The sequence below is a fragment of the Larus michahellis genome, chromosome 15 (assembly GCF_964199755.1).
Source record: "Larus michahellis chromosome 15, bLarMic1.1, whole genome shotgun sequence".
In the NCBI taxonomy this organism is placed as follows: domain Eukaryota; kingdom Metazoa; phylum Chordata; class Aves; order Charadriiformes; family Laridae; genus Larus; species Larus michahellis.
In genome coordinates, this window is record NC_133910.1 from 2,325,783 (window position 1) to 2,348,558 (window position 22,776).

Below are 22,776 nucleotides of genomic sequence, written 5' to 3' on the forward strand. Positions count from 1 at the left end.
ATGGGGAGCGGGTGGTGCGGAGCGGCGCAGCTGGCCGGGGAGCCGGGGCGCGGGGCGCTGCTCTTCCCCCCCCCCCCCCTCCTCCTCCTCCTCCTCCTCCTCCTCCTCCTCCTCCTCTTCCTCCTCGTCCTGCTGCTGCTGGGCTGCTCCCGGCCGCTGGTGCTGCGGCGCGGCCCCGGGCAGGTGGGCTACCTGCCGGCCCCCGGGCTGAACCGCGGGGAGGCTGCTCGCCGCGCCCGCCGCTCCCGCCGGCCCGGCGTCCTCCCACCGCCCTTCCCCAACGGCTGGTACCGCCTGCTCGACTCCGCGCAGCTGCCCCGCGGCGCCGCCCGCAGCATCGCACTGCTCGGTGAGTGCCGGCCGCCCCGACCCCCGCCCGGGCAACGGGGGCGATGAGGCTCGGGATCCTGGCCAGTGTGCAGGGCATCCCTGCCCGGGCATCACCGCCGGGATACCGGGGCATCCCTACAAGGGCACCCCCACTGGGATACCGGGGCATCCCTACCAGGACATCCCTACTGGGGCAACCCTACCAGGGCATCCCTGCCTGGTATCCCTGCAGGGATACTGGGGTATGCCTACCAGGGCATCCCTGCCCAGGCATCTCCACTGGAGAATGACACATCCCTGCCCGGGCACACCACCAAGCACCAGGGCATCCCTGCCTGGGTACCTCTGCCAGGGCAGTGCAGCATCCAGGCCAGTCCCCATGCTGGGGTACTGGCACATCCCAGCCAGAATCCCTGCCGGGTCATCAGGACATCCCTGCCTGGACATCCCCACCAGGGCACCAGGGAAACCTGGGCGGCATCTCTGCCAGGGAAACAGGGCATCCCTGCTGGGGCACAGGGAGATCCCTGACCGGACACCTCCACTGAGGTGCTGGGACATCCTCAAGCAGACATACTCGCCAGGGCATTGGAGCGCCCCATCCTGGGTGTCCTGCTGAGGCACTGGGGTATCCACACCAGTTGGTGAAGTGCAGTGTCCCTGCCCGGGCTCCTTGCCAGTGTGCAGGGCATCCCTGCCTGGGCATCCCTGCCAGGGGCTCTGCCGGGACAGCTCTGCCCAGGTATTCCTTTCAGGGCACCTGCGTGGGGCACCAAGGATGTCACAGCCTGGGCTTTTACAATAGGCACTGGGTATCCCTGCTGGGTCACTGGGAACATCATGGCACAGGCTCCTGGAGGGCGTGCAGGGCACCCCTGTCTGAGCTCCTTGCTGGGACACCAGAGCATCTCACTGCCTGGGCTCTCCTCCCAGGCATCGCTGCCTGCAGCTCCCCGTCTCCTGGGGAGATCAGGATGGGGCCTCACAGCCACATGCAGAGGGGTGCTGTGCTTTTCCAGGGTCCTTTTGCCTTGAAGGTGGTTTTGGACTTGTGCTGGTGCCTTCCTCATCAGGAGGGCTGTTTCTTCAGTGATATCCCTCATATTCAGTGGTGAAACTGTGGGAGTTTTTCTATTTTCAAGAGCCATCCTGTCCTGTGAAGTTGTTTGGGTTTGGTTATTTTTGTATATTGGGACTTATACAATCCAATACGCATGGCCTAGAGAGCCCTATATGTGTTATGACTCCCTTGGTTGTCTGCCTGAAGCTTGATTCCTGGCACCCAGGCTTCTGGGTCTGGCTGAAATGTGCTTGTAAAATCATTTTTAGTGGCAGAGTGACAGTGGCGTACTGGTGCCAGGAAGATTATCAGTAAATAAGACAGTTAAACAACCTGTAGCCTCCAGGTTTGTGGGCGTCTAATTTATTTTGGAGCCTCCGAGCCCAGCCTGGAAATGTAGCCCTGCTCCAGAGGCAGCGAGCCAGCGGAGATGAAAGCACAAAAATCATTTGACTCAGCCCCTGCAAGACTCATCTTTTGGGATGGGACACCTTCCAGAACATGGCACTGAGCACGCAGGAAAGCCTCATTCTCTCCTGAGACTGTGGAGTGGGGTGAGAGCGGCTCTGCTCCGCGGGGCGCTGTCAGTGCCGCTGCCCGGGCGCCTGCTGCAGGGAAGCGTCTCAGACCCCGTGAGGCTCCTGTGCAGGACCAGCCCAGAGTGCACCCTCTGAGCCAAGGGCCCAGAACTGCACGGTGGCCTGGGGCTCTTTACATCCCGTGTGCTATTCTTGCTACAATTGCGTTTTGATTTCCATAAAAGAAATAGGCTAATTTAGTAGGAAAACATCAGTATGTGGCTGTTAATATTCTAATATTCACCTGCAGCAGAGCTTCTCAGTACACTTTAGGCCAGGATACTGTTGTCCCAAGTGGGGAGACATCAGATTTGATGCGCGAGCCAGAGCAGAGATCAGCTTCTCCCCTGGCTCTGCTGGCTCCAGAGGGCAAAGCCTGGAGGCAAAAGCAGCGCTTGGCCAGGAGTCCTGGGCGAGGATTTTGGTCAGATCTTCAAGGCTCCAGGCTGCTTGTATGAAGGAGAGCTCTAGAGGTGGGACCTTCTTGGAGTAAAACCATCCTAAAACTTGGGTGGGCAAAGCACCAGGCTGCAGGGCTGCTCCTTGGGGCAGGTGGCTGGGACCATCCGGGCTCCAAGTGCTCTGGTCTGACCCATCCAACGCTGCTCCTCTGCGTTTTCACACTGCCGCTGCTCCTGGTGAACCTGCAACCCCTCCAACAACAAGCAGGAACCCTTTCCCTGCTTTGCCCTCAACCTCAGGTCAGGTAGAGAGGCAGGTTAGAGAGAGAGGAAAATGTTGATGTTTTAGAATAAATCCCTGTTACCCAGGGCAGCGAGAAGGACCTGCACCTCAAGTGCCTCCACTCCCCTGTGCCTGCTGCCAGCAGGTGTGTGAGAGCCTTCCAGAAAGACTGGAGGGACAACAGAGCCAGGTGTCCTGGGTAAGGAGGGATCTCCAGGCACTGGAGTACAACCAGATATTGGAAATAATCCTTCCTAGGCTCGAAGGCTGGGAAAGCTTGCAGGGTTTCCTTTTCTTTGCCCGGGCCACAAAACTTCAATCAAGGAAAGTGGGTTTGGGTGGGATAGCTCACACTGTGTCACTTGGCATCAGCGTGGCTGTCTGGGAAAATACGTACAGGACCTGGCTCCCAAAGTTTAGTTTGGTTTTATCTCACTTGTTGAGCTTTAGGTTACAGCAGTTGCTGTAACCACCAGATTACACAAGCTGATGAAATTGGAATATGTATGTGCATAACCTGAAGCACAGTATGGAAGAGAGGATCTTGGAGCACCCTGGCCTTTAACTCGGTGGCCACATCTGTATGAAGAGCCCCCAAGTGCTTCTGAGCTCCCAGACCAGCTGCATCCCCTTCCAACCAGGACGTGACTTGAGGGGACACTGGAGCAGGTCTAACTTTGCTTTCAAGCCAGGTACCAGAGGAGCAGCCCCTCTCCTCTGAGCTGCTGGCAGGGATGTCGATGCTGGCAGGGATGTGGTGCCACAGCACCCTCGGAGCAGCTCTGTGCCAGGCCGGGCAAGCATCTGGCAGCGATTCCGTCCCCTCAGGAAGAGCATTTATTTAGATAATACTGACACGCCATTCAGCCGTGGTTGCTTTGCGCTGCTGGGTGGAGCCATGCCATGAGCAGATCTTCGGCTACAGCCCAGGAAATGTCTGTCTCTCCAGTTTAATAATTCCTTGCTCAGCTGAGCAGTGCTGCCCTGGGGGTGGGGAGGAAGAGGAGGATCCCAGGGCTGAGCAGGGACAGACCCCAGCAGGGCAAACCTCACCTCGCTTCAGGGAGCAGAGGGAATTGGGCCCAGTGATGGAGAAAAGCAAGTCTGAGTGCTGGGGCAATGTGGCAACACCAGCACCGGCCCTCTACTCTTTGCCTGGAGCAGAGTCAGGCCCTTCCCTTCCCTTCCCTTCCCTTCCCTTCCCTTCCCTTCCCTTCCCTTCCCTTCCCTTCCCTTCCCTTCCCTTCCCTTCCCTTCCCTTCCCTTCCCTTCCCTTCCCTTCCCTTCCCTTCCCTTCCCTTCCCTTCCCATCCCTCTTCCCGCCCCTCTTCCCTTCCCTCTTGCCTTCCCTTCCCTTCCCTTCCCTCTTCCCTTCCCTTCCCTGGCTCACAGCACCCGTGCCCAAGGAAGGCCTCTGCTGCCGAGCTGTAGCTCTGGGAGCTCATGAGCAAAGGGATGAAGGGCTTCTCCTTCCAGCGACCATTACCAGAGATGCCCGAAATGTATGAGCCTGTGCTCTTTGCTCTAAACCTCTCAGGCAAAGGGGCAGGAACGGCGTTATCTTTACCTGCAGCTCTTGCTCTGCTCTGGGTGGATCCCTCCCTTAGCAGGGGAAGCACCCTAGATCTTTAAATACTTCTCTGAAGGCAACTTTTATCCTGCAGCTGAAACAGGCTCCCAGAGCTCAAAAATCAGGGCTGAGGGTCAAAGCCACGAGGGTTTAGAGACGACCAGGAGAAGTTATGCTGCCCCTGCCTGGAGCCTTCAACATGCTGGTGTCTGTGCTCCAGCAGCCCCTTGGGACACGGGGCACCCTGGGACACCGGGCACCTTGGGACACCGGGCAGCTGCCCGGCTCTGCAGGGTGCCAACGTGAAACAACGGGCTGCGAAGGGCTGTGGCACAACCGTTCCCTGCTCTGGGTTGTCTATTACGCCCCGGCAGCGAGCCGACGGCCACCACGGCCTGGGCATTTGCTGCAGCAGCTCCAGCCCAATTTTGCATGGCCCTTTTTTCGCTGTCAGCAGATGCTCCTGCCCGCGGGTCTCCCCTGCCCGCTTCAGCTCTGGCAGCTGCCTGGTGCCATCTCGTGGTTAAATAACTTCTCCGGAGCAAGCCTATTCCTTGTCCTGCCACTGCTCCTCCACTAGAAAGGAAAGAAAACCTTCAGTATTAATTTTCAGCAGGATATTTCTGCATGTCTCTGCACAGGCAGATGCCTACAACGTTGGGTAAAAGCCTGTTCAGAAGGTTCAGAGGTGGTGGATGCCCCATCCCTGGGGACATTCCAGGTCAGGTTGGAGGGGGCTCTGAACAACCTGATCTAGTTGAAGATGTCCCTGCCCATGGCAGGGGGGTTGGACTAGACGGCCTTTAGAGGTCCATTTCAACCCAAACTAAGCTGTGATTTTATGAGGGGCCAAGCAATATGTGTCTTGCTGACATCCCCCTCATAGAATCATAGAATCATTTATGTTGAAGGGACCTTTAAGACCACCAAGTCCAACCATTAACCCAACACCGCCAAACCCACCACTAACCCATGTCCCTCAGCACCACGTCTGCCCGGCTTTTAAATACCTCCAGGGATGGCGACTCCACCACTGCCCTGGGCAGCCTGTTCCAATGCTTGACAAACATTTAGGTGAAGAAATTTTTTTCTAATATCCAATCTTAACCTTCCCTGGACCAACTTGAGGCCATCTCCTCTTGTCCCATCGCTTGTTCCCTGGGAGAAGAGCCCGACCCCCCCTGGCTACCCCCTCCTTTCAGGGAGCTGTAGAGAGCGAGAAGGTCTCCCCTCAGCCCCCTTTTCTCCAGGCTGAACACCCCCAGCTCCCTCAGCCGCTCCTCACAAGGCTTGTGCTCCAGACCCCTCACCAGCTCCGTTGCCCTTCTCCGGACACGCTCCAGCACCTCAATGTGGGAATGTTGTTTCTACAACCTCATAACCTCGTATTTCTGCAGGAGAACAGCTCGCTGTGTTTCGCACCCAGGATGGCCAAGTCTACGTGGTGGATGCTTACTGCCCGCACCTCGGGGCCAACCTTGCCGCTGGCGGGCGCGTCGTGGGCAATTGCATCGAGTGCCCGTTTCACGGCTGGCAGTTTCGAGGAGAAGACGGAAAATGCACCCGCATCCCCTATGCTGAAAAAGGTGAAGTTCCCCCAGATCCACAGAAAGCATCTGTGGCACTGGCAGTGCCCCGTGTGTCCTCATTAAAAGCTATTTCATTAAGGAAAAATGGTCCATTAAGGAAAAATAACCAACCCTCCATCCTGCTCCCCTGCGTCACGCAATGCCCTGCTTCTCCTCCTGGGTTGTCCGTGTCAGGGCATAACTTTCCAGTGCCCTTTCCTATGTTAGATGGTAACTGGAACTTTGGTATAGTTAAATAACCACCCTTCTTGATTTCGATAATCCTACAACTCCTGCATTCAGCAAGCAGGGTATAAAAGAAGATTTTTAACTCTGAGTCACGCATGGCACCAGCAGGGATGGATCCTGAGGAGCTGTTGGGTTTCAGAAATGATTCTGTACTCTATAGTGAGAGCTTATACCACGTCAGTGCTTAAATCTGTCGCATTAGCATGACAGAATGGTCTCTCTATGGCAATATTTTCTCCTTTTAAGGCGTGAAGGGAATTTTTGGTTGGAATCCAGGAAAGCTCTTCGCATACACCTACCTCTTAGCTATGGTTTGCAGTGACTGTGTAGGAAGAATATCTTACTTAAAGTTCACATTAACAGTTACTCGATCTGGCTGCACTCATTGGTTTAAATCGACGGGTCTCGATGCGGCTGAAACCAGCAAACAGACTGACCTTGAGTTTTGCTTGGGCTTGCGCTTAGTCATTTTCCTGAGAAGTTCAGCTTCCTCTGGTTGGGGTTGATTGGGGTAGCAATGAAAACACTGATTAGCAGCAAAAGTTAGTCTTTCTACTGAACAGACAATTTTTCCCCAAAGTGAAAGAAACACGCCGTCTACATGAGACAAGGTGAACAATTTATAGATCTCACTAAACAGCAATTCCTTTGTTTTGTGTGTGATATTTTCAGGGAAAAAAAAAGATCAATGCTGTATTTTTTTCCCCTTACATACTCACTCAGGAGCTGCCTTTGATTGAAAATTTGTTTCCAAATAACAAGCAAAGATGTGTTTCATCACAAAATGAGAATGGATACTCTGGATATACTGAAACGCTTGCCAAAATGTGTTGTTTCATCTGAAACTGCTGCATTCAGAGTCGTGGCTACCTGATACAAAGAGAGGGTAACTGCAGAGAGCTGCCCTGCTCCCGGTACAGCCCAAACGGGTCAGGGTGATTCTGACAGATTTAAAAGCCATCTGTGCTCATGCAGGTCACGTTGACGGAGGGGGTTTTGGAGAGCTGGGAAGGGCAGCTCCTCCGGCACGGGGCTGGCAGGGGACACCAGCCACAGCCCAGCCTGGGGCTGCGTGGGGGCGCGTGAGGCCCCTTTTCAAATTTCATGAGATGCATCCCACCCAAAGCACATGATTTTTCCAATCAGAAATCGCAGCGGAGGTCTCCTCCTGCCACCTCTGATACTCATTGACTGAAGGAGGAACATAATTTCTCCTGTTATTTCAACTCCCACATGACTGTCCAAGGCTGAATAACAAGGAAGCGCTGTGCTCCATGCCTGTTTGCAAATTAGAAAAAAAAAGTAATGAAGGCAGAAACCTTCCGGTCCAGTAGAAGATACATTTTCTGACAATTGGGTAAATATAAATGCCAAAATTCATTTCACTGGAAAGGCTGCAGATACATTCTTAAGGCAACCCATGGTACTGCAGTACTGTAACAGAGAATGCCTGGAACTCAAGAGGCAGAGGTGGCTTTTACTCTCTGCACTTCTATGACTAAAACCGTCTCCTTTTGGGTCACTGAAACTTGAGGAGGGTCCGTTGATGCTTTGTTATTTGAACCGTTTTGAGTAGCGACAGCGGCTGCAGAGCCGCCAGCCATGCTCCTGCCTTAAAAAAAACTTATGCAAAACACCCAATTGAAATAAAACTGATTTAAGCAAACACTCTTCTGTGAACTTCAGAAGCTGTTGTCCTTCTTCAGCAGCCTGAAAGGTGGCAGGTGTCACCAGAGAGTCCGTGCCACGTGAGTGCCGCCCACAACGATGAGCTCTGGGCCGTGGTTCAGGGCGAGGTGACCCTCAGCCCCAGTGTCAGCCTGGGAGACGCCGCTTGTAACCGATTCCTTTCTCTCCTTCGCAGTGCCGGATTTTGCCAGGGTCCGGACCTGGCCGTCCTGCGAGGTGAACGGGATGCTGCTGGTGTGGTACCACTGCGAAGGGGTCGGTCCCACCTGGGCCGTGCCGGAGCAGCGGGAGGTGGCCACCAAGGAGTGGGTGTTCCGCGGACAGACAGAGCACTGGGTGGACGCGCACATCCAGGTAGGGAGCCCGCACCCCTCCAGGCCTGTCCTCACCTACAGTCCAGTTCAGGGACTTCTCCTCCCAGTTAACCCCTTCAGGGACATCTCCCTCCCAGTTAACCGGGCTCCACCTGCGCCCAGTGCCACCTCTGCCGGCAGAGCTCAGACCTAGAAATATGCCCCGTATATCCAGCATACAGCGTATGTTCCCCAAACACGGATCGTGGGCTTCTTGAGCAGAGAGCAGATGTTCCGGGTACTTAAAGGGAATGTGATAATTTGCTTTGACTTATAACTGATGTAATTGAAATAAAGCTTCTCGAAGGATTGCGGCACTTGGCGTCAGGAGCCTTTTCAACTCATCGATCACCGCAATGGAAGCGCAGGGTTATTTTGCTGTTAATCTTCATAATCACCGTCACAGGCTGACAGATGTGCCGGGGAGAACAAACTGGCTGTCGCCTCCATCGTCCCTCCGTGGAAACGGGGATGGAGAAGGGTCAGGGTTCTGCAGCACCAAACAGAAGCCACCGTGGCCGCGCTCCTCGCAGGGAGCCAGGGCGGGCTCCTCCGGGAGAGGCAGGTTTGAAAATGGGCAGTCCCTTAGGACTTTGGACCTGGGGAGATTTTCAGCTACTTGCCACTGAGCAGAACAGCCCTATTTGTAAAAATCAGTGACAAAAATGACAACGTAAAACGCGCTTCTCTCCAAAGGCAGCGCCTGCCTGCGGACTAAATCACGGCTAAAAGGGGAGTGGGTTAGAAAGAAATGAAGAATTATTAGAAGAATGTGCACGAGACACAGGAGATGCGGCTCTGGGAGTGGGCAGAGGAGTTGTGACAAGCAGGGAGAATTTGGGAGACTGATGGGATAGTAATATTTATTTCATCTCTGCTTTTCAGTGCACACAGGTCTATACACAGCGCACACAGGGGCCAGGCTGTGCTACTTGTGAAACTGGTGGAAAGCTGCTGTCCTTGAGTAATAAGCAGTTAAAACATTTTCAAAAGTGACATATTGAGCGCAGGCCGGTGGGGTTTAAAGGTTCAGAAGTATGTGAAGAGTAGTCGAGGAGCGCAAACACAAAAATGCTCTATTCCTTGCAACTCTTAAAGGGCCAAAGGACGGACTTGTTTGGAGTCCCAGCTTGTGCAGCTGCAGAAGTTGACACGCATAGACTTCTTTGAACTTAAAATGAACTCTGAATTTTCTGAGCTTCATGCTTAAATTATTCCTGAACAGTAGTGAAGGACTAGTCCCAGTCGGTCTGTGCCGAGGCCCCTTCCTCCGCTCGCTCGGTTGCCACTTGCAGTGAGATGTACCTGTGAGCATCCCGCTGTGCTCGGCGCGATGAGCACAGCACGCCGTGACCAGCAGAAGGAGGGAGGCGATTGTCCCCCTGTACTCAGCACTGGGGAGGCCACACCTTGAGTATTGTGTCCAGTTCTGGGCTCCCCAATACGAGAGAGATCTCGAGGTGCTGGAGCGAGTGCAGAGGAGGGCAACGAAGCTGGTGAAGGGCCTGGAGAATAAATCTGATGAGGAGCGATGGAAGGAGCTGGGACTGTTTAGTTTGAGGAAGAGGAGGCTGAGGGGAGACCTCATCACTCTCTACAACTACTTGAAAGGCCATTGTAGAGAGGTTGGTGCTGGTCTCTTCTCACAGGTAATTAGCAATAGAACAAGAAGGAACGGCTTCAAGCTGCAACAGGGTAGGTTTAGGCTGGATATAAGGAAAAAATTCTTCACAGAAAGAGTGGTCGGACACTGGAATAGGCTGCCCAGGGAGGTGGTGGAGTCACCATCCTTGGATGTGTTTAAGGCTCGTTTAGATGTGGTGTTGGGGGATATGGTGTAAGGGAGAACTTTGTAGAGTGGGGTTGATGGTTGGACTTGATCCCAAGGGTCTTTTCCAACCTGAATGATTCTACGATTCTATGACTCTATGATGTGCCCTGGGCTGTACGGCAGCGTCGTTGCAATACTGCTCTTAAACACAGGCACCTCCCACCCAAGTCAGCTCTCACCCATGGCAAATTGTTGCCCAATGATAGGAAATCCCTGAAAACGCGGCTGACACAGCTCACCTGGCTTTCGTCCATGGACCAGCTATCCTGGGTGGATCCGATCTGAGATACACAAGGTCCAAGCTGTGGGATTTTATGAAGCACATCTGGAAGGTAAGACCCTAGCTCCCCTCTTAGCCATGAGGAGTTCAAAGTCTTTCAAACCAGGTCCCCTTTCTGTCTCAAGGCATCAGTCCCGCCTCACCCCTCTGCTGCATCCCCCACTCTTCAGGTCCAGTCCTTTTTCTGTGTCTCTGAGGGTTTTGGCTGCACTCCCTCATCTGTGCTCATCCCTAGATGTTCTTCACACCCAGCTCTCGTCACCATCTGGCTGCTGCCTCCCCTCAGCCCGTCTTCCCGTCTCCCCATCTCTTGGACTGAGCTGTTCCGTCTCCCTCCCTCCAGGCGGAGTGGCGGCCGGAGCCGGAGCCCAACGAGCATTGCTCCCGGCTGCTGCTTCAACACTCCGCAACCATCTTTGGGAAGCACGTCTCCTTGATGGATTTGACGGTTTCAGCCAGGCAGGTATGTCCCACGCGGGAGACCACCACCAGCACTCCGAGCTGAAGGGCTTTGTCACCCGAAAGGCTGACTCTGTGCCCAGCGTGGCCTCTCCAACCCAGCGCATCGGGAACACGGGCCAAAACCTGGCACTGGGGCTGCTCCGCGGCCGGGCAGCGCGGAGAGAAGGGAGGGTTCGTAAGGACTGCTCTGCTCACAAAACAACCGGGAAAATAAAAAGCTGGTACCTGAGCAGACAGCGGGGACAATCCGGAGGGACCTTCACACCACCTTGTCATGGCTCTTTACAACACAGCCGTGTGGGCAATTTCAGTCCGTGCTGGACATGCCCGGGAAAGGCAAACAACCAGGAACAGCCTGTCTTGTAGCCCAAGACCAGCCCTGGATGAGGGGAATGAAAGGACAACAGAAATAATGCCACTAAACACGAACCAGTGGGAACTGGATCTTCTCACTTCGTTTCTGTGTTTTTTGGGGTTTTTTTTTTGAAATGCTAAGCTTGCCTGATAAAACTAATAACTTTGTTCTAGTACATTTTTGAAGGCATTTGACCTATTCCCATATTACAAATTGAGAACAATAGCAAGTCACGACACAAAACTTTGATAAGGGGTAGATTTTGGTGTAATGAGGGAATTATCACAAAGTGGAAGTTGATTGTATCTCTGTTCAGTTCTTAGATCTGTGCTATTTAGCACTGATACCAATGAACAGGAGGAAAAAAAGACATTAAAATAACCTTACAAAGAGTTTGTACCCAACCAAACATTAAAGGAATCGTACATAAAGTAGCTGAGAAAAATCAGCAATATCTGCAGTGTTTCAAAGGACCGAGTGTACAATGATGCACCCGCGTGTCTGGGCGCACGTCAAAGAGCACAGACCTGGTACTTCGTGTCATGCAAGACAAAAGGCTGATCCTGATTTCAGCTAAAACCTGCTGTGGGTGTTGTAGGTGCCAAGGAGAAAGGCAGAGCAGGAGCGGGGATGTTGTGTTACCTCCGTATTGTATTGCTGAGATCGGAGCCCAGGACTGGTGTCAACAACCTGAAGGTCATTCATTGATGAACAACAAGACCAAGTGAAAATTTGGAAGCATTTCCTAGAAGATTAGATTTTAAATTTTTTGGGACCAGTAGAGCTATGGAAACACTCATGAATTCCCATGGGCCCATGGCAAAGCCATCCAGCCCGGACACATCTGTGAATGTCCAGGCCAGCGCGGGCTGCACGGCTCTGCTGGGTTTCCCCTGGGCTGCGGAGCATTCCCGGTTGGGAGCACTCTGTGACTCCCAGCCCTGAGGCGTAGCTTGAATTTGTGTTATTATCTGAAGAAAAGATAGAGCAAAGGGGGACTTGAGCACAGTCTAGGAGACATTTCAGGCAGGTCTCAGGCTGTGGGAGCTGCTCTACCAGAGGGCTGGACCATCCGACGCCGTTCCTGAGGGTGCTCTGTTGCTCTGCAGGTGGGGCCAGGCCTGGTTTTCCTGCTCTTTGAACACGCTTTGTTGGGCCGTGGGATCATCCTGCAGACGGTGACTCCCCTGGAGCCGCTCCTGCAGAATGTCGTCCACACCATCTACTACCAGAAGAACGTGCCGGCCATAATCCCCAAGTTCATCCTGAGAGCAGAGTGCATACAGGTAACGCCTCCCAGGAAGACCAGCCAAAGGTGGTCCCCTGGAGCTTCGTGGCTAGGAGGTGTGGGAGGGAAAAGCAATGTCCCACATGGGCTCAGATATACATGGGAGGAAAGCTCTCGTGGGAAAGAGTCTTTCCGTGCTTGGCATGACCTTTCATTTTCAGTAGCCCAAAGAACTGAACTGGAGGTTTAGTAAAGGGAGACCCTGCAGTGGGTCACCTGTGGAGGATGGCAGAGAGATGCTATTCCTCTCCTGTGGAGGTGGAACTGGGGCACATGAATTAGCCAGCCTCTCCCAAGCTGCAGGAAGTCGTTGAGGGAACTAATAACTGCATTCAGACTTCCAGCATCCCAGGCTGGTGCTCTAAGATCATCCTATCTCCTTTGGTGAGCACTCTGCCAAGAAATCCTCCTGTTATCCTGAGATGTGGCAACTCTTACCCCACCTGACGGAGGTTTTCCAGGTCCTTTCCTCAGGGATTCATGAAAGTGGTGAAAGGTCCCTCTGGAGGTCTCCGGTTCAATAGCTCAGTTGGGGGAAGACTATTGCCAAATTCAGGCCAAGCATGGCCTTGAAGGCCTCCTCCTTTGGAGAATGCCCCCATCTCTCCAGCTCCTTGGGTGACCCATTCCATTATTGCTCTACCCCTATTGTTAGTTTTTATTTTTAATGTCCATTTTGAACTTTTCAACCTGCAACCTGCAGCTGTTGCTCCTTGTTACACCAGCTGGCACTACCAAGAACAATCATCCCTGCAGTCATCCCCTTTCACGCAGTCCAAAGAGTTCATGTCCTTCCCTTCTGTCAGGGTTCAAGCTTGGAAACTGTTTGGTCTGACCAGAGAGGGTTTCACTGGCACTAGAGTAAAAATTGCCAAGAGATGACTTTCAGATGCCAAAAACCTACCCCAAATCAAACTTGGCTGTGCTACCTCGTGTTGTATAAATGCTGGCTTAATATTTTGCATCTTATTAATGTGAATGAGCAGCACTCATTTCTGCAGAGACTTACTGCCAAGGGAAAAACTCAATAAATCTTACTGCACCTGTGTCTGAGCGCAGTTTAAGACGCAGATGCTGAATTTGTAACGCCCTGGTTGGCTGGAGGTACCCAACAAAAGAAAAAAATCTCAGCTGGAGCAGCTCCTACCTACACAACACCCATTTCTTTTACAGGATCTCGTACGGCAGGGAGAGTCTAAGCTGAAAGTGGCTTCTCATTTGGGAGCTACGATGGGCTGAAGGTCTGCTAACTGCAGACACAGCTGTAGAGTTACAACAAATAGCACGAGCGGTCCCAAACCGGCCTTTTGGGAGAAAGGCTAAAAAATAAACCTAGCGTCAGGCAGCACGCACAAAACTGCCGGTTCAGCTTCCCCACCTGAATGACACCCTCCCTCTCCCCCCAGTTCGAGCGCGATATAACCATCTGGAATAACAAACAGTATCTGCCCAAGCCGCTGCTGGTCAGGGAGGACTCGGGCATCCAGAAGCACCGGCGCTGGTACGCCCAGTTCTACAGCGCGAAGAGCACGAGGCTCCCGGCGCAGCAGGGCCTGGACTGGTGAGGACCTCACTGCAGAAGTGGCCAGTGGCTCCCAGGTGTCGGCGGGGCATCTTCAATGTCACCAATATTGGCCCTGCCCAGCGAGCGGAGCCTGAGCCCTGGCAATCCTCTTCTACCTTTCGTGTCGGGCATCAAAGCTCAAAGGGTGTCACACGCTCTTGTACCTGCGCTCCAACGTACGCGCTGAGCATGAATTTAAGATTGCCAGAACTGCCTTTAAAGTGCCCTTGTCTCTCACTGCTGCTACCATTTTGCATAGTTAGATGAAAAGCTTTACATGTGGCCTTTTATTGCCTGAAGTGCCCTTTCCCAGCCAGGCCGCTGTTGCTTCTGCGCCATCCCCTTGGCTGGGCCAAGCTTCAGCTCCCCAGGGGAGCCTTGGCCGACGTCTGCGTGGCATCGGGGTGTGATTGCAAAGCCCGCAGACGCGTGCCGTCTTCCTTCTCTGTGGCAGCAGGCAGGCCAGCATGGGTTTTAGCTGCCCACCGTGTCCTTGCCTTACCTGTGGGCTCCTTCAAGCCTACTGAGCTCTTGCACGAGTCAATTCCTTACGGAGCTAATGCACCTAGTTGGGAAGACGAGGGAGTATCCTGGTGACCAGATCACTCAGACTGACAACAACTCTGCAGGTCAAGGATCTGAGTAAGATCCTGCTTTGGTACCCCTGGGTTCCAGCAATACCTTGGGTACATGGTCGGCTGTAAAAATTTGTCTCATGGCAAGACCATGGGTGTCACCCACTGTCACCGTGATCAGAAATGAAGCCAACACATGCAGCTAGGCTGCAAATCTGACGAAAACTGGCCCAAATTCTCCTGTGCTTTGTGCCTACATGCTTTGTACCAAAGGGCTAAATTCTGCCTTGCTGCGTACCCTAGAGAAACCCCAGATCTCCCCAGGCAGAGCCTGCCTTGTACAGGCAGCAGGACTCTGGCAGTTACTCTGTGCCAAGAGCCAGCGAGAGCAAAAGCTCAAATCCAGCTTTCCATGGGGGCCGGTAGCTGCCGGTCTCACGTGCTGGGCGTTTGCCTGTGCCTTGTGAATTCTGCACTTCCCTGAGGGTTCTGGTTCCTCCTTCACCATTAACCCTGACAGCAGGACCGGGAGCAGGACCATCGCCCACCCCGACAGCATCCCAGGTAACCATGTGCAAGCTCTGCCCTCACCCTTCACACCTGGCTATCGCGCTCTCAATATTTCACTAATAAATTTTTTTTAAAGCTGATGTCACGGTCACAGTTTGTTGTTCTTTGCTGCTTTGTGGGGTGTCCTTGCATGGGAGAAGTGATTCTGCAGCTGGGCCACGCTGCCCTGCTTCAGGAGCCGCAGGGGATCTCCAGCAAGGAACTTAAGGAGGTGGCAGGAGCTTGGACAAGGAGCATTGTCCAACTCAACAGCCTGAGCCTCCCAGGGGCCTGAGAGCACCATCATGTCTCAGTGGCCCTGAGCAGCCTCACCTGGGTCTTCGTCCACCCCCTGCCCATGGCCCAGGAGCCCCATTTCAGCTCAGCTGTGGACCTTCAGCCCCTGTCCTGAGCTACACTGTGGGAAGTCCCCAGCTCAGCCGCAGACATGCCCAGGCCTGGCTGATCTGAAATCACAACAGACCGACATCCCAGCTTGACCTCCACCCTGTCCCATCACCACGGACCTGCCCAGCGATTGCTGGGCTGTGTCGGACCCTGGCTACCCTCAGCAGATCCCAACCCCGAGATGCAAATTGACTTCCCAGCTTGGCCTCAAACCTGCCTCATCACCACGAGCTTGCCCGATGATCCGGGCTCTCGGTCGAGCCTGGCTGTGACCGCTGGGCCTGCCCTGCCCACCTCGCTCGGGGGCGGTGGGACCCCCGCGGCTCCCAGCACCCCGTTCCTCAGGGAGCAGCCGCCCTCGCGGTGACGGGTCATCGGAGAAGCAGCGAGAGGCTGAAATCTCAGCTACCAGGACAGAGATGTTACGTTACATGGCGCGGGTCACCCACACACCCAAGGGGACACGCGGCCACCACACGCAGAGACTCACGCGCACAAGTACAGAGCTCCTGAACACAGCCGGGCTGTGGCACCCCGCTCCTGACCGCGTTCCCACGTACAGCGTCTCAGGACGGACAAACCTCCAAGGCAGACAAATTGTTGGAAGACCAGATTAGAGATGGTGAGTTGTCAGCTTTGCTAATTCCGAAATGAGAGGAAACTATGGGATACCTCCAGCAGAGCCCAAGTTCTGAGCTACCATTTCCTTTATTACTAAGGCTGAAGTAGTTGCGTCCTGTTAAGGCAGAAATTAGAGAATGGGGAAATAAGACAGGATTAGCTTAAGCCTCTGATGTTTCCATTTGTGATCTTATTTATCCTTTTAAACGGGTCTAGCAAAAAGGACCATTTAGTGCTGGCAGACACTGGCATGCCGAGGAGGCCCGGCCTCCAGCCTTCCGTGCTGTCTGGCTGTACATTATCCACTTTATATGTTTAGATTTTCCAAACAAATCCTAACTCCCATCTGGTTAGGACGTGAGGACACCTAACCTTGTTGTTTACTGAAATCACTCTCACATCAAGTCTGTTGCAAAGCTCCAGCTGTTCTTACTAATATATTCTGATAGTTTTATTTATTATTGTGGCTTTTCGTCACGCGTGACCGCTACCCAGGAGAGTCTATCCCATTGCCAGAACTATCGCCATTCCGCGTCTCTGGGTTTTGTTTTTTCCCAACTAACAAATTCACTACAAACTTCCTAATCCTCAAGCAATGGTTTTTTTGGGGGGTGGGTGCACAGTTAGAGAACCCCAAAGGATGGCAAAGCCGGTCAAGAAAAGGACACCTGAAGGGTGATGGACAACGTACCTTGGGTTTTCCAGCGGCAGGCCTGGCCTCCTCCTCTGAACCCTGCTCCATGCACTTGTTCCACCTGGGACCATTCCCCGGCGGTTTCTGGTCCGTCAGGAGGTGGCTCTGGGAGCTCCAGAGAACATTGGCACAGCTGCGTCCCTGCACGCGGAACAGCCAGCGCTCCCCCCCCCTCCCCATGTCCTCCCGACCCGGAGAGTCGCTGACGCGGGTCCCGACTGACACAGCCTCCAAAGACTTTCCGTGCCCTCTCCTACTCTGGTTACGGTTATGAACAGCCGTCAAGGGCCTTGACTCGTGCAGTGAACCTGCCCAGTGCCCGAATGCTCTTTTCTCCTGGGGCGAAAGCAAGCTGGCGGGTGGATCTGCTGATACAAGCGCGGAATCTCTGACCGCGGAGCTTCAACATGCTCCCTGTGAGTCGGGACTACGGTGCCCAGCGGCAGCTCGCACCGCCGCGGCAGCATAAAAACCAGCTGAGCTGAACCCGTCCCAGGGCTGTGAATCCAAACGCTGCGTTACAACGTGCCGAGCAGCCCCTCCAGCCACTCTCGGTTCCTTCCGCTACACAGAAACATCTCACTGGCGGGAGGAGCAGGTTCACTGCGCCGGCAACCAGGCGTGAGACAGAAGGTGCTCTGGAAAAGGCTCCAGCGAGCTCTGGGCGCAGGAGGGGTGCGGGGAGAAGCCCACTACGGAGTTCTACAGCTGATGAGGTCCATCAAAGAGGACCGCTGCTGAGATTTAGGTGACGTTTCCCCTCCTCACAAGACACCCAGCGCTCGGCGACGTCCCTTCATGTGCTTGAAAAATAGAAAACCCCAGACACTTTTTTTTTTTTTCCTAAAGGTTGTTTTATTGTAAAACCATAAATACAACACTGACATGAAAATCCTCAAGCAACGGATGCTTTCTTACAGTTACAGTTTGTCTTCTGCCTTGGCATCAACTCTGAAAAGAATGTTGCAGAAACATGTCTCTAAGATATCTCCAAATGACCGAGCTCTGGCCTGGAGCGCTCAGCTCGTTTGGAAGCTAAGTGGAACTATTCCTCTTCTCTCGTGGAATATTTCCATTCAGACAGCAACAGACTCGTTAAAAACAGCAACATTTAAACACCTTGATTTTTATTTTTTTTTCTTTAATAATCCTTTTCATTTGACGTCAGTCTAAGTTTCAAACAGCACTGAATTTATTTAGCTGTAAAAAAAAAAAAAAAAAAAAAAAAGAACAAAACAAACCAAACCAAAACCAAAATCCTAAAAAGGAAAAAAAAAAAAAAAATCAGAAGAACTTGAGTTGGCCTCAAGCGTTCGTATATCACAATGAAAATCAGCAACTCAACCCCGTGCAATATTGCTCTCTATTGAGTCATTCGATCCACACCAACAATACATGAGACTTCAAACAGGTTTTGTTTTGTTTATTAACACAGCAAGTGTGACATTAGATAACCTTTTAAATACAGTACATGGTACAGCGCGGGGCCAGCTGCCCGCACTTTTCCCCATTATGAAGACAAAGCCAGCGGTGGCGGTTTATAAAAATATTGTGTTGCTACAAAAGTATAAATTAATGCTACCGGTATTAAGAAATATTAAACACATAAAACTTATAAGGATTAAGAAAAATATTCATTAATACCTGTAGAAAACTCTGGCCTAAAAAAGATATTTTTTGTATATTTTTTGTATATTTTTTTTTTTGTATTTTTTAAGATGACATGAGATTCTTGCACTCGCAGGTAGAGACACGCGCAGGTGCATCTGTGGTATTGCCTAGAACATCTGCATCTACAGAAAGGAAGGAAACGCGCAGGAGTCACTGAGGGCAGGGAGGGCGGGGGGGGGAAGGAGAACGTTAATTGTTTGCTCGATGAAACGACAAGAATTCAGCTCCCAACAGGAGGTTTCGAAAAAAAAAAAAACGAACACACGAACGAGGAACAGCTTCTCTTTTCAGACTGGCTGCAAACAAGGATTTCCCGATGGTTTGGTTTGTCGGCATGACACTTTCTAGCTCCGGCGCGGAGCAGAGTCCTCCCGCTCCGGACGACGTGCGTTCCGCCCGGCCTTACGGCCTCCACTAGCCACCTGTCACGAATGTTTCAGTTCATCCGTTATCAGTTTTCCTTTTAAATAATGAAAAATATATAAAATTTGAAGTCCCAATAACTTTAAAGGGACCGTGGCAAACAGCTCCTAAGAGTGTTGTTCCTTCCAGAACACATGCCGCCTTCCTCGAGCGGAAAGGTCCTTCTCCATGGATTGCAAGAAAAAAAAAAAAAAGAGAATCCCTCCTCCCACCCCCCAGCCCGCTGGAAAAAAACCAGCCCCATCCTACCCACGCACATTGCCGAGACCGCCACAAGGCCCCCCCAGAAGACTGCAAACGAGCTGATGAGGCTGGAAGTGTCGTTTTAAGGAACTTTGGTTGTAAAAAGCAAGGGTTTGACGTGCCTGTACTCATCGACTCCACCATAAACCACCCCCACGGCCAAGGCTGCGCCGCCCACCCGCCGGGTACCGGGCCGCGCTGCCCACCGCCAACGACGCCGGAACGACGGGCAGGAGGAAAATCGTTTCAGTCAGCGGCTGATGTTGTGCATCAATGAGCCGTTCCTGTGGCTCACCCCAGAAGCCATTCTAAAAATAACTCCAACCCAGCTGCCTACGGATCACTAGAGCCTAACGCGTCCACTGGATGCGCCGCTGTCTAACGTGAGCAAAACTCTTCCGTCAAGCTTTAAAACTCTTAAGAGGAGCAGTAAAAAACCCAACTAACCAGCCAAACAAAAAACAAATTTCAACAGAAACCCCTCAAACATTCACTATATAAAATTAAATTTCAGGGCAATACACTCTCATTGGTTTACCATTTCTGGCCTAGCGTAAGCAAACTACCCCACAGCACCGAGGAGGCATTCCGCTCGGAGCTGTGCTTGGGTTCACCCCTCCCTATTTTCATCATCGTTCGTTTTGTTCGGTGACATTTCCAGAAGCCCCAGGAAGATGATAACCCGCGGCACGGGGACAGGTCCCGGGCGCTGTGAAAAGGGAGTTCTTATTGCTACGGGGCGCCATCTTCAGAAGTACCTGACACAGGACCTTGAGTCTCAGCCGATGTTTCGGGGCGTTCCCAATGGATGCCGTGGATTCAAGATCACGGCGTAGCACAGAAAATGCGCAGCAGAAGCAGCGGAACATTTAATACTCTCCCCCACCCCGATTCTTTCACCTTGGCAGCGTAAGGGTTGACAAGACATTCGCTCCTCAACTGGTGTTTCCTCCTCTGCCCCTTCTGCCGGTCACTGCCTCCCTCCTTTGGAAACCCGGTTCATGTCTGTACTGGAGCTTTGGGAAGGGTTCGGTGCTGCGGTGACTGGGAAGATGCAGAGGAAAACGCTCTGTGAACCCCCCTGGACCTATCAGGCAGGACTGGAGTCGAGACGCAGGAATCACTTCCCACCTCTGCCGCCAGGCCCTTTGCTCTCAGCAAGGTCCCAGGCAGCCCCGTGCCGTACGGAGTGGACTCCCGGAGGCTGTCCAGCCTTGTTCCAAACAACAGGGCTCAAAAAACATTCCCGTAACAGACTCCTCCCAGATGAACAGATTTCTCCTCCCTGAAAAGGTTTCCCAGAATCTGCCTTTAGTGTCTTTATGTTCATTTTCATCCCGTTACTCCTAATTATTCCATAGGGAATACCTTGTCCCCTCCTGTGGGTGCTCCCTCTGACGGCTCACAGGAGCTCCTCTCCACCTCCGTTGGCCAGAGAGATGCAATTAGAGATCTGGGTCTTTCCTCAGGACAAAGCAGCACTCCCAGCCTTTCCGTAACTTTTTGCCCGCTCTCTTACTGTCTTTTGATTTATAGGAACTTGGTGCTGTTTAGAAACGCGCACGGCGTTCTCCGAGTCGCACCATGTCTCAGTCACCCTGCTCCTGCGCAACACTACGTCCTGGCTCGCCTTCTGCGGGACCCAGAAGGTGGGAACGGTCCCTCAGACGGGGCGAGGCTGAGTGGACTCAACCCCCAGGATGAACCTATGCCGCCATTTCTTCTCACGCTAAACCTTCCAGGTTATTGCAAGCAGCTGGAGAAAAATGAGCCGACCAACCTGAGACATCGCACTGGATTAACTCAGACACCACAATTTAGAGCCCAAGCAATTTTCAGAAGCGTCCCCCCTCTATTTTCAGTCATTCCCGAGCTTTAAGCCTGATCTGCCACAGCTTCATCTGCAAAATTCCCGTGAGGGTCGTGACTCCCTGAGCTGCTTCTGGACGTATCCTCCGATCAGCAGGGGAGAACACCCAGCAAGCGCAGTTAAATCAGTGCAGGTCATTCATGTGGATGCTTAAACCAATTTATCCCAAAGTTAAACTGGTTTAACCAGCAATTAACAGACAACTGAATTAGACAAAACCTGAGCCCGCAGTCGGCTTTCACAGACAGTTTTCCAGATTGCACTAGTTCAAATACAACCAAATCAGTTTTCTTCGAACAGACATAGAGCTTTGACAAAAAGAAAAGTTTACTTCCATCTGAAACCGACCCAGGCGCAAGACACCAAGCCCACCTTGCAAGCCAGAACACAACTACTGGCCACCAGTAGAGACATGGGAGAAGAGACAGCCACAGCAAAGAAATTTGGGCTCCATGTTCTCCACTGACCCTCTGGCTGTTGTACTCACACAGAAACAACCTTCTCTTTTGAAGAGCTCTGCCTTTGTACCCTGCTTTCTCCGTTTTCTAGCAACAAGGATGTTCAGACAGGACTGGAAGGCCCTTCACTCTTTACAGTTCATCTTCTGCTGGTGCTTGCTCCCCACCTGAAGATGACAACCCCTCTCACAGCAAACTGGGAAGTCAGAAAGAGAAGTCTGCGAGGTCAGGCACAGAGTAAGCAGCAGAAACTAATGAAAGCCTGGAGGACACATACACCACTTTTGTATCCCACCACATTTCTCAAGTGCAAGTAAAGGAAACAAACAAGCAGAAGGCAAATTCCCAACGTGACCTACCAGAGGATGATCCCAATTCTGAGGACTTCTCCTCCTAGCTCCGATGGAGCAGAACCTCATTACAGCCCTGGCCAAACTAAGAAACCCTCTCCTCTCCGGTCTCCCACCCCAGGATGGACAATGTTCCTTACAGCGCGAGTGCTGCTCCACACCACTGAGCCAACCACAGAACCGAATCACGGAATAGTTTCGGTTGGAGTAACCTGGCAAATGAAGAGCTTCCAAAATTCACACCTTGGTAAAGTATCTATGCTCCCTAGAATGCAAATCCAAGTCTTGAAGAGGTAAGGAGAAATAGGAGCAAAAGTTTGGCATTCGGGGTAAATACGTGTGCTCCAGATGTGCTTCCCTCCTTTTAATGAAGCCGACGTACATCAGACGAGTCAGCCTGTGAGCAGACACGCCACGAGCAGAACATCGACCAGCTCCTCTGAGCAGAACATCTTGTGACTACATTAAGCCTCATGAAAAGCTGCGGCTTCTTCCACTGAGTCGCTGGAGAAGGCGGCTGGCCAACCAGCTCCTCTTCTCACAGACTGCTCCATTTTAGGGTTTTGGGTTTTATTTTGCTTTTTCAGCTACTACGTTGAGTTTTTAAGTCTTTGGGAGAATCTCATCTAGCAGACAATGCTGCATGTTTGCTTAACATCCATCATTAGTGCAACTATAACCAAAGTTGCTTTGGAGTTGACAGTTACTCGGCCGGGGGAGAGGGCCCCTCAATCCCTCTCTTTGGTCGTCACAGGAAGAAAGCTCTTGATCTGATGCCAAAACCACACTGGGAAAAGGGGAAGGGGAGATGGGCTGGGAGTTAATGGTGGCTGCGGCCTTTCTGTTTGCGTGTCCTGGCTGTGCAGCCACGGTCCAGCTCTCTGCTGGGCACGGCCGGGCATCAAATGACTGCACAAATGACTGCAATTTTACCTCATTCTCAATTCCAAGGATTTAAACCTGTGCTAACTCTGCGTCGTCCACTCCCCACCCTTAATGTCTTGCAGACAGACAACACAATGAGCCCGAGTTGTCAAATCCCACAGAAATCAT

The 22,776-nt window shown here is 52.5% G+C and overlaps 1 protein-coding gene across 1 annotated transcript; it reads left to right on the top strand.

The window, feature by feature from the left end:
• On the top strand, positions 1 to 15,085 carry LOC141751611 (cholesterol 7-desaturase nvd-like). Its single transcript, XM_074608720.1, has 7 exons — positions 1 to 349; positions 5,620 to 5,808; positions 7,904 to 8,082; positions 10,119 to 10,244; positions 10,536 to 10,655; positions 12,119 to 12,295; positions 13,704 to 15,085. The coding sequence occupies exons 1-7, from the start codon at positions 1 to 3 to the stop codon at positions 13,860 to 13,862; spliced, it is 1,299 nt and encodes a 432-aa protein (XP_074464821.1). The 3' UTR covers positions 13,863 to 15,085.
• The last annotated feature ends 7,691 nt before the right edge of the window (positions 15,086 to 22,776 follow it).

Coding starts and splice junctions, on each gene's coding strand:
- LOC141751611 (XM_074608720.1), top strand. CDS start 1: ATGGGGAGCGGGTGGTGCGGAGCGGCGCAGCTGGCCGGGGAGCCGGGG. Junction 5,809..7,903: donor CATCCCCTATGCTGAAAAAG/GTGAAGTTCCCC, acceptor TCTCCTTCGCAG/TGCCGGATTTTGCCAGGGTC. Junction 10,656..12,118: donor TGACGGTTTCAGCCAGGCAG/GTATGTCCCACG, acceptor GTTGCTCTGCAG/GTGGGGCCAGGCCTGGTTTT.